The following is a 15994-nucleotide window of genomic DNA, read 5'->3' as shown; positions in this document are numbered from 1 at the left end:
AGGTTCAGTATCTTTTGGTTCGGTGATAAAATTGCCAATCTGAACGCTAATCGGACCAGGACTAAATGTTTTTTTTTTTCTTCTTTGGTCCGAACCAAATGAACCGAACTACAAGTGTGAACGCACCCTAAATATGCTGTCTACTCTGTATAAGGTAAACTTTGTGTGTTTTATGAAGCAGTTTCATTAACAGTGGCTGAGATTAGATTTAATACCACTTTTACTGGTAAATTAGATTTGTTAACATTGTGGCAACATTAAGTTCATAAAGTTACACGAAGAATTTGAATATTGGTATAAATAAATTACATTAGCCTTCCTGTTGTTTGAACAGTAGTTCAATTCTCAGAGAAAGCTTCGTTCACCCAAAAAAGTCATCATCTACTCACCCTCATCTCGTTCCAACCTCTTAAGACTTTCGTTCATCTTTAGAACACAAATGAAGATATTTTAAATGAAATCTGAGAGATTTCTGTCCCTCCATTGACAGTCCACACAACTACTATCACGTCAAGCAAGCATGATTGAGCTTACGTTTACCGTATCAGATGTGTGCGTTGATGGATGTAAATAAAAGCCTAAATCAGTCTGTTCATCGTATAAAGCGATCGTGTTTCTACAGAAAATTTGGACTAAACCACTTCGTTTATATGTATATGGATTAATTTTACGATCTCTTTAAGAACTTTTTGAAGATGTTTCCATCTGGTAGCACCATTTTACCGTTTCTAGTTGAAGCGAGCAGCGCGTCAAAACAGCAGTGTGGATCACACTACAAGCACTCAGGATTGTTTGTGGTAATGATATTTCAGCACTCTAGTGGTTTTATCTAAAGCCAAATGCACTTCGTTCAAGCCCTTCCAGCTTGTATGAGTTCTTGTCCATTAGCGCAGAGCAAGCGTTTTTAATTCATTCCAATGGAAGTTGAGCTTAACGCTCCAAATAAGAACGTGAAGCCCCCTGGATGTCATCGTCCTTCGCCTTGTTTCACTGTAGACATTGTCTGATGCCAATTTGGTAGACATTGCCCAACTCAGATTTCATCAGAAATATCTTAATTTGTGTTCTGAAGATGAATGAAGGTCTTACAGGTTTGGAATGACATGTGGGTGAGTAATTAATGACAGAATTTTCATTTTTGGGTGAACTAACCCCTTAAGTGATGAAATGTTTACCTAGAAATGTGCAACAGTCATAATCTTATGGAATATGAGTGAAATAGAATGTTTTTCTTTCGTCATATCTTAATTAAGTCATATTTAGATGAATCATGAACAGTATGTCCATGAACATAAAGTGAAAGCCTGTTTAAATGTCATGTTTTTCAACATGCTAAGATAATACATCTTGTGTCGATGATAAGCATGTTGTGTGTTGTATTTGTGTGCAGAGCACTTCACGTGTGTGGTGAAGGTGTTGTACAGTCTGCAGTACACACAGGCTCTGGCCGCTCTGTCCATCAGATTCAGCCGTGAGGAGAGACTCGCCTGGAGCAACACAGGAGCTGCCAAGAAGGTGCGGCCAATGAGCTACACATCACAACCATCTCACCCAATCACACATCCAGCCAAATGCCAATCAAAAAGCTTTCTTACGCATACGTCAGCCAATTGACTTTAAAGATTGATTAACCATGCCTACCACTTTTCAAGGGCTGGTGCTTTGTGTCCATCAAACAAAATGATGGACCAAATGTCCCTTTATGATTTTGGAATAAATTACTTTGCATGTACCATAGTTTATCAAATGTCAGTAAGCACAAATTTCTGTATCAGGTTATGTTGAAATACTAAATATAACAGTAGAAGATGAGAAATTTGTGAAATAACAAGAGGAAATCAAGTGTCAAGAAGTTGACCAGTCATGAAAATTGGCATTAGCACACAGGAAAAATGTGTTACAGTTGCAGATGCAAACAGGGGTAAGTGTTTTTTTCTTAAAATAAAGTTAACTTAATTATTTATTATTTATCAGAGCATAGAGATGTTGAAACCATTCAGCATCCTTTTTCAAATAATTCGCTCTTAGTATACAGATGTTTAACTGTAGATATATATTTACAGAGGAAATTCATCAAAATCATCCTCAGATTTTCTGGCGGTGAAGCATACAGCCATTGAGAATGTCATGTAATTGCCTAAATATGGATCTAGTGTTAATGAAAACTGCCCAAACACACATGCTTTATTTCTATATTTATTTTTATTTAATGGAGAAAATATCACAAGTTTAAAATAAACAAAGTCAATGCCAAATAACAAGTCTAACCTAATGCTTTAATTTTTTTTCGAGGTTACTGGCTGATTTAAGGGAACGGAATGAACGAAACTCCATTAACTAGCAACTCTGGACACCTATTCCGAATTTCATGTTCAATAAACACTTTTTTTATAGTTTAAAGAAATTTCCCCAAAAAAAGGATGTGTCTTTGTATGTGTCTGAAAGTTCAGTAAGCTTGTCAAACAAACTGGTGGATCGCAACCAGGCTTTTCAGTGCAGTGATTTGATTGGCTATTTGGCTATTCCAAAGCAGAACTATCTATTTTATAATGATTAAATTGCACATTAAGACCTATAAGATAAGCTCATTTTATTAAGACAGAATATGTTAATGTCCCAGTTTGTTTAGGGGAGTGCTGGCAATAATCTTCAGATAACCCAGAGCGAGAAGATGCTACAGGAAAAGTCCTTCAGATAAATCTCACTCAGAGGTTTTCATTAGCACAGAAGAGATCATTAGCAATGGTTCAATAGTCCTTTAAATGTCTATTTTTGGTGTAGAGGGGCTTTATGAGAAATAAATGGACTAATGTGAAGAGTTTGATGTCATTAGTCAGACTGCTTTAATTAACATCTCTCTCTGCCTGGAACTTTCATTGCTTTTGCAAATTGCTGACTACAGTTTAAAACACACAGGATGTTTCAAAACCTAGCAAGTTTCTTTCCTAGACAGCAGACTTGGGCTTTATAGGTGCATTGAAATGTTCAATCCATTTGTGATGGCCAACAATGTTGTCTAGGTAGTCAGCTCACTAGGTTTTGAGAAACAGCCAATATACAGTATTTGAATCCAGTTAGTACAATGACAGTGAATCTTATGGAAACTTGTTTCCGCCACAGAGTAAAACAATTTAAAAGATAATTGCGACTTTTTTTTTTCTCGCAATTGTGAGTTAATATCTTGCAATTCTGACTTTTTTTCTCATAATTGCGAGATATAAACTTGCAATTCTGACTTTTTCTTGCAATTGCTAGTTTATATCATGCCATTCTGATGAGAATATTCAGAATTGCAAGAAAAAAGTAAAAATTGCAAGATAACTGGCAATTGCGAGAAAAATAGTTGAGTTTATTACCTTTTTTATGTTTATTACCTATCGCAAGTGCGTTTTTTAATTTTTTTATTCAGTGGTGGAAACAAGCTTCCATAGATTCCAGTCTGGAAGGAGTAAAAAGCACTTTTTTTACTCTAGTTTATAATGTTCAATGCTATTTCGATACGCAGAATATGCCAAACTCTGACAAATCATGGGAGTCTCTCCTGGGTCACGTGATCTCTGAGCTGACGAAGGCCAAAGATGTGTACGACACCAACTCCGAGGAAGCCTTAATGGTGAGTCATCTTCAGCATCACGAAAGGGCCGCACAGCACTACAGAACAGTTTTATACACCATTATATACCATATTGTTCTGAATATAAGACGACCCTGATTAAAAGGCGACCCCCCTTTTCAAGAGGTACCTTTTGGAAAAAGGCATTTTGAGGACCAAATCTTGTCTTTTATAAAGAAAATGATTTTATTTGAAAATATTGCATGTTTTAATTTTTAATTTTATACTGAAAGTATGGTAAATACTGGCAAAATATACCAACAATCACATGAAAACTTTAAGGCATACCATAAAAATAACCTGTAGTTCTCATTTCCAGTAAAACTCACAATAGCTTTCTTATGTACAGTGACAGATGTTGGCATGTCAGAAATCACAGCGGTTTGATTCACATTACCTATCTGATCCAGGGGATATGAATGATTTTTCCTTAGGCCAATCACATAGCGCTGAAAATACATCAGTTTCTCCTTGAAGTCAGAGGGCAAGTGCTGGGCAAAACTTGTTTATCATTCCTATGCCGCATCAAAGCGGCCGCTTCGGAGAAATCAACAAGCTAACGTGTCAGCACGCAGCCAAAACAAGAAATGAGGGCCTCGCTGGTGGGTACGTTCAGCTCTTGGGCGATATCCTTCAGCTAGATGATGGCTCTGGTTATGGGCAGCCCCTCATTTCTTCCCTAGGCCACGCACCGACACACCCGCCCGTCAATCTCTTGGAAGCGGCTGCTTTTAAGACCGCAGTGTTCTTTTCTTTGACTATTAGCATTTTTAAGACCATCTTTTCAGGCTCGGCATCTTCTAACATTACACTCTGACAGACCATATTTCTTGGTTAATGAGAGTTGTTTGACTCCACTGCGCTTATCAGTCCTGGAGGACACATTTGTTTTACATGTATTTGACACTCCCTATTGTTGCAGGTGTATTATTGACATGTAAAAGTCTAGACCCTGAATATAAGACGACACCATTTTTTCAGATGTATTTCCAAGAAAAAACACTCTTATATTCTGAACAATACTGTAGTAATCTTTTCTGGTTCTGACAATTATGATTTAACTCAAGTACATAGAAATTATGAGATTGACTAAACTTACAAAGCAATTTTTTTTGGACAGATATTGGTCCCTGATGTCATTAACTTACAAATTCAGCATCAGTAGTAATGATGAGGATATGTAGTTCAGGGAACAGCAGGTTCAGATTGAAGAATCTTTTTTTATTGAAGAAGTGTGTGTAAACAAGTATCCAAAAACCCATTGTTGAATGTCTCTTGCAAATGTGTCACCGTGGGACAGTACATTCACTTTCTTCTCTTGTTGATTTGACAAGGCAGCAAAAAGTCATTTTATTTCCCAGGAAGTTAGATCTTTTTTTCTTTTTCTTTTTTTTAAATCATTATACCTTACAGTAAAACAAATTTAACTTGGAACATTTTACACTTTACAAATCTAAGATAGTACACTAAATTGATTATGTTCAAGGACTACAGTATATGTGGACTCTACCCTTCAAAAGAAAATAAGTCTCTTCTGCTCACCAAAGCTCACCAAGAAACATTTCTAATTATTATTTTTTAATATTTTTGTGAAAAATTGATACTTTTTTTTTCAGAATTCTTTGATTAATAGAATGTTAAAAAGAACAGCAATTATTTGAAATAGAAATATTTATAAAACATATAAATACATTTTGAACATTTGAATGTATCCTTGCTGAATAAAATTAATTTAATTATTAATTTCTTTAAAAAAAATTTTTTTGAATAACAACATATCTATATAGTTTTATAGAAAACACACAGTTTCATGAGAATCAGCCATAGAGGAGTAATTATCTATTAAATAGTAATCTGCAGCTCACCGAAGCTTATTCATTCAAAGCCAATCACCACGGCCGGCTGTTTATCAGGGCTTTATCAACAGGGAATGAGCTGTTATTAATGATGTCTTCTCTCTGTAGTTGAGCTCCAGTGTGTGGTCTCCCCAGTCCATTGAGTTCACCCTACAGCAGTTCTGTCTGCCCTTCCTGAGACTGTCCTGTTTACTGCAACATCACCTGTATGGAGACAGCTTACCCGGCTGCCAGGTGCACTGCATAGATGTCTGTTGTTTTATATACTGTACAGCCAGTTATAAATACTATAACCTAACCCTAACACCATAACAGAAAATATATATATATTATTTAAATTTTATACTGCACATCTACTCTGTTTACAGTACATATGGTCCCTCCCTAAATAGTGTTAAAGTAACACTGAAGCAGAGTTAAAGTCAATTGAAGTTTTATGTTTCCCTTTTGTTCAGTGATCCCACTTGTTAAAGGGTTAGTTCACCCAAAAATGAAAATTCTGTCATTTATTACTCAGTCATGTCGTTCCACACCCGTAAAACCTTCGTTAATCTTCGGAACACAAATTAAGATATTTTTGTTGAAATCCGTGAGGCCTGCATAGCCAGCAATGACATTTCCTCTCTCAAGATCCATTAATGTACTAAAAACATATTTAAATCAGTTCATGTGAGTACAGTGGTTCAATATTAATATTATAAAGCGACGAGAATATTTTTGGTGCACCAAAAAAAAAACAAAATAACGACTTATTTAGTGATGACCGATTTCAAAACACTGCTTCAGGAAGCTTTGGAGCGTTATGATTCTTCTGTGTCGAATCATGATTCAGAACGCGTGTCATCCGATTTTTTGTGTTTTGAAATCGGCCATCACTAAATAAGTCGTTATTTTGTTTTTTTTGGTGCACCAAAAATATTCTTGTCGCTTTATAATATTAATATTGATCCACTGTACTCACATGAACTGATTTAAATATGTTTTTAGTACATTTATGGATCTTGAGAGAGGAAATGCCATTGCTCCCTATGAAGACCTCACGGAGCCATCAGATTTCAACAAAAATATCTTAATTTGTGTTCCGAAGATGAATGAAGGTGTGGAACGACATGAAGGTGAGTAATAAATTACATTATTTTCATTTTTGGGTGAACTAACCCTTTAACAGCAGGTGTTCATCACTAATGTTCAATCATCACTTAGTTAATCTCTTAATTATCTCATTAACTTTAACTCTGCTTCTGTGTTACTTTAACACTATTTAGAGAGGGACCATATATACTCTGCACAGAGTTGATTTAACTCTGGGGATTTTGCTGTGTGCTTTTACAAATGAATCCCCAAGTGGAGGTTTTTGGGGATTTAGTTCACATCTTGGTACAAATTTGTCCCCAGAATATGGTTAAATACGTATTTACACATGTTTAGCCTGTGAGTATTCGCTCTCATTCAGCACAGTTGATAGACTCACGGCTGTCTCTCGTCACAGGTGGAGGAGGAGTTTTCTCTGCTGACCGGCTGTCTGAGTTTGGCTGGTTCTGTTCAGTCCAGTGGATCCATGAGCAGCGCAGCGTGTCTGGAGTGGAACTTGAATGCTTTCGATCTGATTAACCAGTGGTGTTCAGAGGTCATCGCTCTGTCCAGTTCACCCTCCCAGCAGTCTGTGGTCGGTATCTGTTTGTGTCTTGTTTCTTCGTAAAGCCTGTTTTATTCTGTGTTGCTAACACCAGTGTTTTAACCAGTTGTTGTCTTTATTACTGTTAACCACTTTGACCATCATAATTGATATACAAGATTGCCGAGCAGGTTTTGAACCAATAAGATTTCATGCTGCAAAAATACAAATTAAAGGGTTCATGACATGAGAAATGCCTTGTTTGTTTTTTTTGTTTTTTTGACAATTTCTTTTTGTGTGTGCAAAAATCTTATAAATAACATTATAAGTGAACCTCAAGGAACATAAAATAAAAACCCATGTCATGACCCCTTTAAACAATACTAATCTAAGTGACTCAGTCAAACATTGAGCAGGGCCGAGACATTAATTAAATTAATCTGGTATCTGAGTGATTTTTCTTGTCTCTCTTCAGTCTTTGTTAGTTCAGGATCCGCAGTGGGCCGCCCCTCGCCTCCTGCACCTCCCAGACAATTACAACACCATTTTCCAGTACTACCACAGGAAATCCTGCACCAGCTGCGGCAAGACCCCCAAAGACCCTGCGCTCTGCCTGGTGTGCGGCGCGTTCGTCTGTCTGAAGGGTCACTGCTGTAAACAGCAGGGCGTCTGTGAGTGTGTGCTGGTGAGTATTTAGCAAATGCTGAAAGCTGTTTGAATTACCCTTACATTGATGATGGTGATTATAATTTTATATATATATTTTAATCCAAAGCACTCCCAGCACTGTGGAGCAGCAACCGGTATCTTCCTGCTGGTAAACGCCTCGGTCATCATTATCATCCGAGGGCATCGCTTCTGTCTGTGGGGGTCCGTGTATCTGGACGCTCATGGAGAGGAGGACAGAGACCTACGGTAAAGCTCTTGCTGCTCTGATGGCCAGATATTGCACCTAGATTTCATTCTGAGAGGCTCAGAAGCAGGGTCAGAAATTTCCTTTTCCTTTAAGGGACAATATATGCCCCCTGGAATAGATTTCCTGGGTCAATTTTTGTATTTGCAAGGGCGATTTTAACTATTAACATATTTAATATATCTGTGTTGTCTTTCATGTCAAATACTTTAACCAGTTACATCAATTAGAATACTATTGGTTAATAAAAAAAAAGGTATCAACATCAACAAAAGCCGTCTTTACACTGCAAAGGTGGAACAGAAGTGGCATCTGGCATGGCATTTGTTTATTTTGTGTTTAATGCTGCTCAAAGGTGACACACATATACAGTACCTGTCAAAAGTTTTGAAACATTTTTGAAAGAAGTCTCTTCTGCCCTCCAAGACTGCATTTATTTAATCAAAAATACAGTAAAAACAGTAATATTGTGAAATATTATTACAAACTAAAATAACTGCTCTATTTGAATATGTTTTAAAATGTAATCTATTCATGTGATGCAAAGCTGAATTATTGTTTATTGAATTTTATTATTTCATTTCTCCAGTCTTCAGTGTCACATGATCCTTCAGAATTCAATCTAATATGCTGATTTGATGCCCAAGAAACATTTCTGATTATTATTATTATCATCAGTGTTGAAAACAGTTGTGCTACTTAACATTTTTCTTTCCGGTCTTTCCTGGTTAAATAAAAAAAATTTAAAAAATAAATTAAAAAAATAAATTGTTCAAATTTTTTAAAAAACTGTAAAAATTTTATTTTTAAATTACTGTTTTGAAACTTAAAAAAGTAACTACTTAAAAGTAGTCCATGACTTCAGTTCAGCTTGAGTTTTCCAGTCTGATAAATGTGGTGTTCCTCAAGGTTCTGTCCTTGGACCATTTTTGATTGTGTAATCTGTTACTTTGGAGAGGGCATTATGTATGCACGTTAAAGGTGCCCTAGAATTTAAAATTGAATTTACCTCGGCAGAGTTAAATAATTAGAGTTCAGTACATGGAAATGACAAACAGTGAGTCTCAAACACCATTGTTTCATCCTTCTTATGTAAATTTGATTTGTGCAAAAGACCTCCGAAGAACAGGTGAATCTCAACATAACACTGACTGTGACACAACAGTCGGGATCATTAATATGTACGCCCCCAATATTTGCATATGCCAGCTCATGTTCAAGGCATTACACAAGGGCAGCCAGTATTAACGTCTGGATCTGTGCACAGCTGAATCATCAGACTAGGCAAGCAAGCAAGTACAATAGCGAAAAATGTCAGATGGAGCGATAATAACTGACATGATCCATGATGACATGATATTTTTAGTGATATTTGTAAATTGTCTTTCTAAATGTTTCGTTAGCATGTTGCTAATGTACTGTTAAATGTGGTTAAAGTTACCATCGTTTCTTACTATATTCACGCAGACAAGACTGTCGCTATTTTCATTTTTAAACACTTGCAGTCTGTATAATTCATAAACAACTTCATTCTTTATAAATCTCTCCAACAGTGTGTAATGTTAGCTTTAGCCACGGAGCACCATCAAACTCATTCAGAATCAAATGTAAACATCCAAATAAATACTATATTTACACATGATTTGATATTCTGCATAACGAACACTTTGTAAAGATCCATTTTGAGGGTTATATATTAGCTGTGTGAACTTTATGCAAGGTATTATAGAGTCGCGATCTTGGGGGCGGGAAGCGCGAGCATTTAAAGAGGACACACACTGAATCGGCGCATTTTTAATGATGCCCCAAAATATTCAGTTAAAATATTGAATAATAAAAAATCTATGGGGTATTTTGAGCTGAAACTTCAGACACATTCAGGGGACACCTTAGACTTATATTACATCTTGTGAAAAAGGGTTCTAGGGCACCTTTAATTATTTGAAGACAATTGATGTTCACTCAATCACTGAAGCTGTCTACACCATAAAATTAATCTCTTATTTGCATCGTATCTGCTCTTTGTTGTTTATGATGAGAGAATTCACAGAGTGCAGAATTCATAAGCTCAACAGAAATGTGATTGTTATAATGTGGCAAATGCTCCATTAAAAATGTGTAAAAATGAAATCTGATGCAACGTGAGCAGATCTAAATGTACAGCCTCAAATTCAACATTTTTCATTCACAGCGACAGCTGTAAATATATTTACTTTATTTGTACAGGGGCACTTATTTTGAATTTGAGGAGCATTTTTGTTTGTTTTGGTGACATTTGGTGCCCCATTGATTTCTGACCCTGCTCAAGTAGTCATTTATTTGATTTCATTGCCCTGTTATGCCTGCTGTAACCTCCTGATCTTTCCTGTTCTGTAGTCGAGGCAAGCCTCTGTATTTATGTGAGGAGAGATACCGCGTCCTGGAGCAGCAGTGGGTCTCGCACACCTTCGACCACATCAACAAGCGCTGGGGTCCCCACTACAATGGACTTTAACATTGCAGCCCACATCCTGGAGAGGACAGGTCACATGATGTCAGCGCAAGCCTCTGTGTCGTCCTCCGATGATTTCTGTCGTGTAATATAAAGAAAACCTGCATTGAGTTGGCCACAGCCTGGGTTCATGTGAAGTTTAGTGTACAATCAAGCCTAATGACTAACAGCGTGTGCGTGCGTGTGTTTAAAAGTGATTTTTCGTGTGGATTAATAGGGGAGAATTTTGTTTTGTCCCAGCAAGCTCACAGTGTAAGCACACTGAGTTAATTTGTATCAATCCTGTTAGACGCACAAGTGAAAAAAATGCTAATATTTGGAAAACAGAGATTTTTGAGGAGAGAGATTCTTGGGGAAAAAAAACTATTCTGACCAATGTTAAACAAATCATGTACAGATATCAAAACCTTGAATGCTAAAGGTACCAAGACTCTCAACATATCCCCCCACCACCCCATGACCAGTGCGATGTGATGTCATGTCATGCTATTTAAGTTTAAACACATCTCATAAGACTGACTGTGGGTTGAAAAGCAGTGTATGAGACAAAATATAAACGCATTAGAGCTAAAGCACGATTTGTCTCTGAGTCAAGGTGTAGTTGCAGTCATCCTCAGGTATTTTATTTTGTTTTTGTTTTGTAGTCTCAGATAAAAGATTTTAATATTTAAAAAGTGCTGCTATTCATTGTTTGAAAAAAAAAAAAAAAAAGTAAATTATACCTTTGTAAAAAAAAAATATATTTTTACAATTTTCATCTTTTTTTCTTCTTTTTTTCTAATGAAGGCTCTGTGTTTGATGGTGGTTGGCTGGTCTGTTGAGTTTATTATAAAAAATATTCCCCTGCAACCTTGTACAGCATTTCTTGGCACATTATATTTAATGGCTTGAGACAGAACAAGTCTTTATGGTCTGTGGCTCTTTTTCTCGCATAAAGGTTATCCTTTTCTCACTCAAGGCCGTTTGAAAAGAATAAATACAAGTAAAATCAAAAAGAAAAAATGGTAACACTTTACTTAAAGCCTTTATATACTGTATAATGCATTATACAAGTATTTTAATTATGCCTTGTAATGCACTTTATAATACATTCTTTGTTCTCATCAATAATTGTAACCACAGTTGAAATGCATTAGAATACTTATATATTCATTGTTACACCTTTAGAAAGTGTAAAACACATGACAAACCAATTTCAGATGTAACAATGATTATTGGTTACATTTATTTGGTTATAATTATTTATGAAAAGATATAATGCATTATAACATACATTATGAATACTTGTACATAAAGGCTTTAAGTGTTACCAAAATATTTTTGCATTAAGAAAATAGCTTTTTTTGCATCATTTTCATCACAGTCAAACACATTTCTCATTAATGCAATTCATCTTGATTCTCAGTAGTGTTTTGGCTTTACTGTAAAGAGTCTTCAGATGTGCTTGAATTGTCAGGAAAATAATGCAATGCAAAAAAAATGGTTCTAAAAAAAATAAAATAAATAAGCTTATAGCTTTTAATGCAAAATATAATTTATAATTTTTGACTAAGGGTATGTTTTTGGCAAGTTTCTTGAGATTCACCTCACTATAGCCTAAAAATCTGACCACAGACCCAACAAGTCAGTTGTCACTCAAGGTCTTGATTGTCTTTCCCATATTCTAATTACATGATAATGCCTAGACTGGTGTCAGATGGTCCATAGGGGGCAGTGTTTTCCATTACACTGAGCTCTGGTCACACAACTCCTGTGCTCATATAGATGTCCTCTTGGGCTTATGTATCTACAGGCTCAGTTGGCAACAAACCTCTGAAGTTAAGAAAGCTCTTAGTAATAATTTTCTTGACTTCGTGTTTTGTAGCTACTGGCTGCCTGAGTCTTATTTCTCCTCTACGATTTTGCAGGTTGTGAAGTTTTCTTGTTTAAAGATAGTATTGTGATATTAATTTGATGCACACCTCACTCAGATATTGAATTCCTGATCTAAAGTGTTTGAACTCGGCCAGGTTGTGTGTCTCCTTTGTGCAAAAGAATCAGACCAAATAAAAAAAAATAAAAATGTTTTAATGTTATCAAAAAAGAAAGGAAAAAAAGTAATTTGGTACTTTATACAAATAGACATTTAGTGAAGGCTAGTTTTCCAGTCTGATAAATGCGGTGTTCCTCAAGGCTCTGTCCTCGGACCATCTTTGATTGTGTAATGTTACTATGGAGTGGGCATTATGTATGCACATGTTAATAATTTGAAAATGCGTTAAACTGGATCACAGCAAATGTAATATTACAGCCCAGTCCGGTGATGGACCTGTATAGTATGGCGCACAGTTTCTGCAGCTTCTCTGTTAGCAGTTTGAGGTTTCAGAAGTACCTTATCGGTACTGGAATTTTAAAAAGGTAGTGCATTGAGCCCTCTGATTGGGCCATTGTGTTCACGTGCTCATCAGATACCTCTGTGATTGGCTACAACGATCAACGCTTTAAAAGCGTTGTAAATAATCATCAATGAAGCTCTTCACCGAGCGCTTACACATGGCAGTGTTTGAAAGCAGGCATCTATCACAAACCAGTCCGCTGATAAACACCTGCTTTCAAATTCAAACGCTCCCTTGCATTGATCGTTGCAGCCAATCACAGACATACGTTGAGATCGTGAACACAATGGCCAATCGGAGGTGTTTACGAATCAGTAACATTTTTAGAATTTCAGTACCGATCGGTACCAAAGTCTGTACTTGACAACTCTAGTTTAAGCACTTCCTCTTTTCATCCTTTCCCCCTTAAAATTCAGATCAAGCTTCACATAAACAAAATATTCCCAGTTTAAACATTATAATGATTTGCCTTGTGTGACCCCAAGAGCTGGTGTCACAATCCAAAAAATGTCCTTGTGAAAATTATATTTAGTGCAATTACAGGGACATGTAATATCGAGGGCATTTTACTTTCTTTATTTCTTATTGAAGACATACAAGCACCCCCCCAAAACCCCATACATATTCAGACACACACACACACCAGGAAAAGCATGTTTGGTTTGTATTGATCAGTTTGATTGGTAGGTGTTGATTATCATTGCTGCAATCATGCCATGCTGGATGGAGGATGTTTTCAGTGCACTTGAAGGTAGCTTCTTTTTGTTATTTTGTCTTTATTTCTTGCATGCTGCTGTTTTTTCTGTTTTTCCCCCCTTTTGAGAGTTCTTTCTTTCCCCACTTTGTATAGACAGACAGTTGTGCTAAGTGTGATGGGTGGATAATGCTGGTGTGTTCTCCTGCGGTGGATGCTTGTCAGGCAGGCAGTAATACAGTACATTACTGTAGGTGCTGATTCAGACTTTATGATGTCATCTCTGAAAGGGTGACTTTTAATGACATTTAATGCAAAATGTAACATATGTGAATAAAATATACAGATGCTCTGAAATGCCTTTGTCTGTGTGTTTTTATAAAGCGTTATAAATGAACGTCATTAAATGTGTATTATCTATATTAGAGTTACTGCTCTCACCACCTGGTTATGCAAAGATTGTTTATTGGTCATTCTACAGAATTGGTTGAAAGTCACAGTTTGAAACGTCTTGGAAAAAAATATGCAGTTAATTCCTATATTGTATTTTCAGAAAGTTTTTTGGAATATTTTTCCTCTCCCCAAATTTGTCACTACTGAAACACAATATTAAATAATTTAATAAGAAGAGTTACATTGACCTATTAAGATGTTTACATATAACTTGTAGATATATTTGTTTTGTTTGTTTTTTTTTTCCTCAGGTAAATCAGTAACAGTTACCATTTTAACAATATTTCAATTGTAATTTATGAGATTTGTTGTATTTCTAATCCAGTCTTTGTAAAAGGAATAAAGTTATTAAACTGATTTCAAATTTAAGGATTCATTAGTTTGTATATACATTGAACCAAACGCTATAATAACATCTTAGTTGATCATTCAGTATACTTTATTTTTGACAAAACATCCCATGTTTCGGTTGTGACTGCACATTTTCGGTAGTGACGGTAATGTGTTGGTATCCACCACATCACATTACACAATTTTAACTTGTATACTAAAACACTACTAAAACATACTAAAATACTAATGATTTGCAACTGTACTAAAATTTAGTTTTTTCCCCCCAAATGGTTATGTGTTCCCTTTTGACACCATCAAAACAATGATGAAATGTTTCGGTCATGACTGTTTCGGTAGTGACAAATTTTAGATGCTATTTAGAACTTAGCTCAAAGATGCTAATCAGCACATGGTTATCTAGCACAGTTCTGAACAGTTGTACACAGAAAAAAACTAAATTTGATCAAATAACACTCAAAAAACGATGTTGCACTTGCAACTAAAATTTCACCACATGTTTCGGTCATGACTGTTTTGGAAGTGACAATTTTATATTTTGAGTCTAGCTCAAAGATGCTAATCAGCACATGGTTAGCTAGTACAGTTGTACACACACAAGAACTACATTTTATGGAATAACACCCAAAAATGTTTGCTTAAATGCAGAAAAAAGATGTTTGGTTATACACAGATTTTAAGCCTTTTGAACACATTTAGCTCAAAATGATGGACTCTATCTACTACGAAAGAGAGGCTATGAGAGGGAGGGACATGGGAATATTTCCTGATCAAAAATGTACAAGTGTGGTTAAAATCAACCTCAGCTAATGGAGTTTCATGATTTAAAAATAAAATGGAAAATAAATATTTTTTAACTTATCTTTATTTTTTATTTTTTTTTTAAATATATATATTTTTAAAAACAATGCAAAAAATTGTAAAAATTATTTTAATAAAATGTTCACAAATTGGAATTTTGTGGTTTCGCGACATCCACCTCCCAATTGAAAGTGAGTCTATAAAGGTTACCCATAGTTCAACTTGAGGTTACATTGAAGAGGCCACAAGACTACAGTCAAAATGTACTGCTTGGGGACAAATTCAGCAATCAAGGATCACTGTAAGCAGGATCAGTGTGAACATGAAAAGTATGAGCATGTACAGCACTCAATACTTAGTTGGGGCAACAATGAATTACCTGAATTACTGCAACAATGTGGCATGGCATGGAGTTGATCAGTCTGTGGCACTGCTCAGGTGTTATGAGAGCCCAGGTTGCTCTGATAGTGGCCTTCAGCTCTTCTGCATTGTTGGGTCTGGCAAATTACATCTTCCTCCAATACCCCATAGATTTTCCATGGGGTTAAGGTCAGGCGAGTTTGCTGGCCAATTAAGAACAGGGATACCATGGTCCTTAAACCAGGTACTGGTAGCTTTGGCACTGTGTGCAGTTGCCAAGTCCTGTTGGAAAATGAAATCTGCATCTCCATTAAGTTGGTCAGCAGCAGGAAGCAGGAAGTGCTTTAAAACTTCCTGGTATACAGCTGTGTTGACCTTGGACCTCAGAAAACACAGTGGACCAACACCAGCAGATGACATGGCACCCCAAACCATCACTGACTGTGGAAACTTGCATACGTCTGTGCGTAGT

The 15994-nt window shown here is 36.1% G+C and overlaps 1 protein-coding gene across 6 annotated transcripts in view; it reads left to right on the top strand.

Annotated features, from left to right (window-relative positions):
* ubr3 (ubiquitin protein ligase E3 component n-recognin 3) overlaps positions 1-13955 on the top strand; it is an 83256-nt gene extending 69301 nt beyond the window's left edge. For 2 of the 6 annotated variants that reach the window (XM_067408835.1, XM_067408831.1), the window contains 7 exons: positions 1391-1515; positions 3506-3613; positions 5578-5703; positions 6959-7135; positions 7560-7769; positions 7860-7999; positions 10374-13954. In XM_067408835.1, the coding sequence (XP_067264936.1) occupies positions 1391-1515; positions 3506-3613; positions 5578-5703; positions 6959-7135; positions 7560-7769; positions 7860-7999; positions 10374-10491 (1004 nt within the window). In that variant the 3' untranslated portion in view covers positions 10492-13954. Of the gene's footprint in view, positions 1-1390; positions 1516-3505; positions 3614-5577; positions 5719-6958; positions 7136-7559; positions 7770-7859; positions 8000-10373 lie in introns of all 6 variants that reach the window. The other 4 variants (XM_067408832.1, XM_067408830.1, XM_067408834.1 and 1 more) reach the window with 3 other exon arrangements.
* The last annotated feature ends 2039 nt before the right edge of the window (positions 13956-15994 follow it).

This window comes from Chanodichthys erythropterus, chromosome 14, assembly GCF_024489055.1.
Source record: "Chanodichthys erythropterus isolate Z2021 chromosome 14, ASM2448905v1, whole genome shotgun sequence".
NCBI classification, from domain to species: Eukaryota; Metazoa; Chordata; class Actinopteri; order Cypriniformes; family Xenocyprididae; genus Chanodichthys; species Chanodichthys erythropterus.
This window is presented reverse-complemented; position numbering and strand designations above follow the sequence as displayed.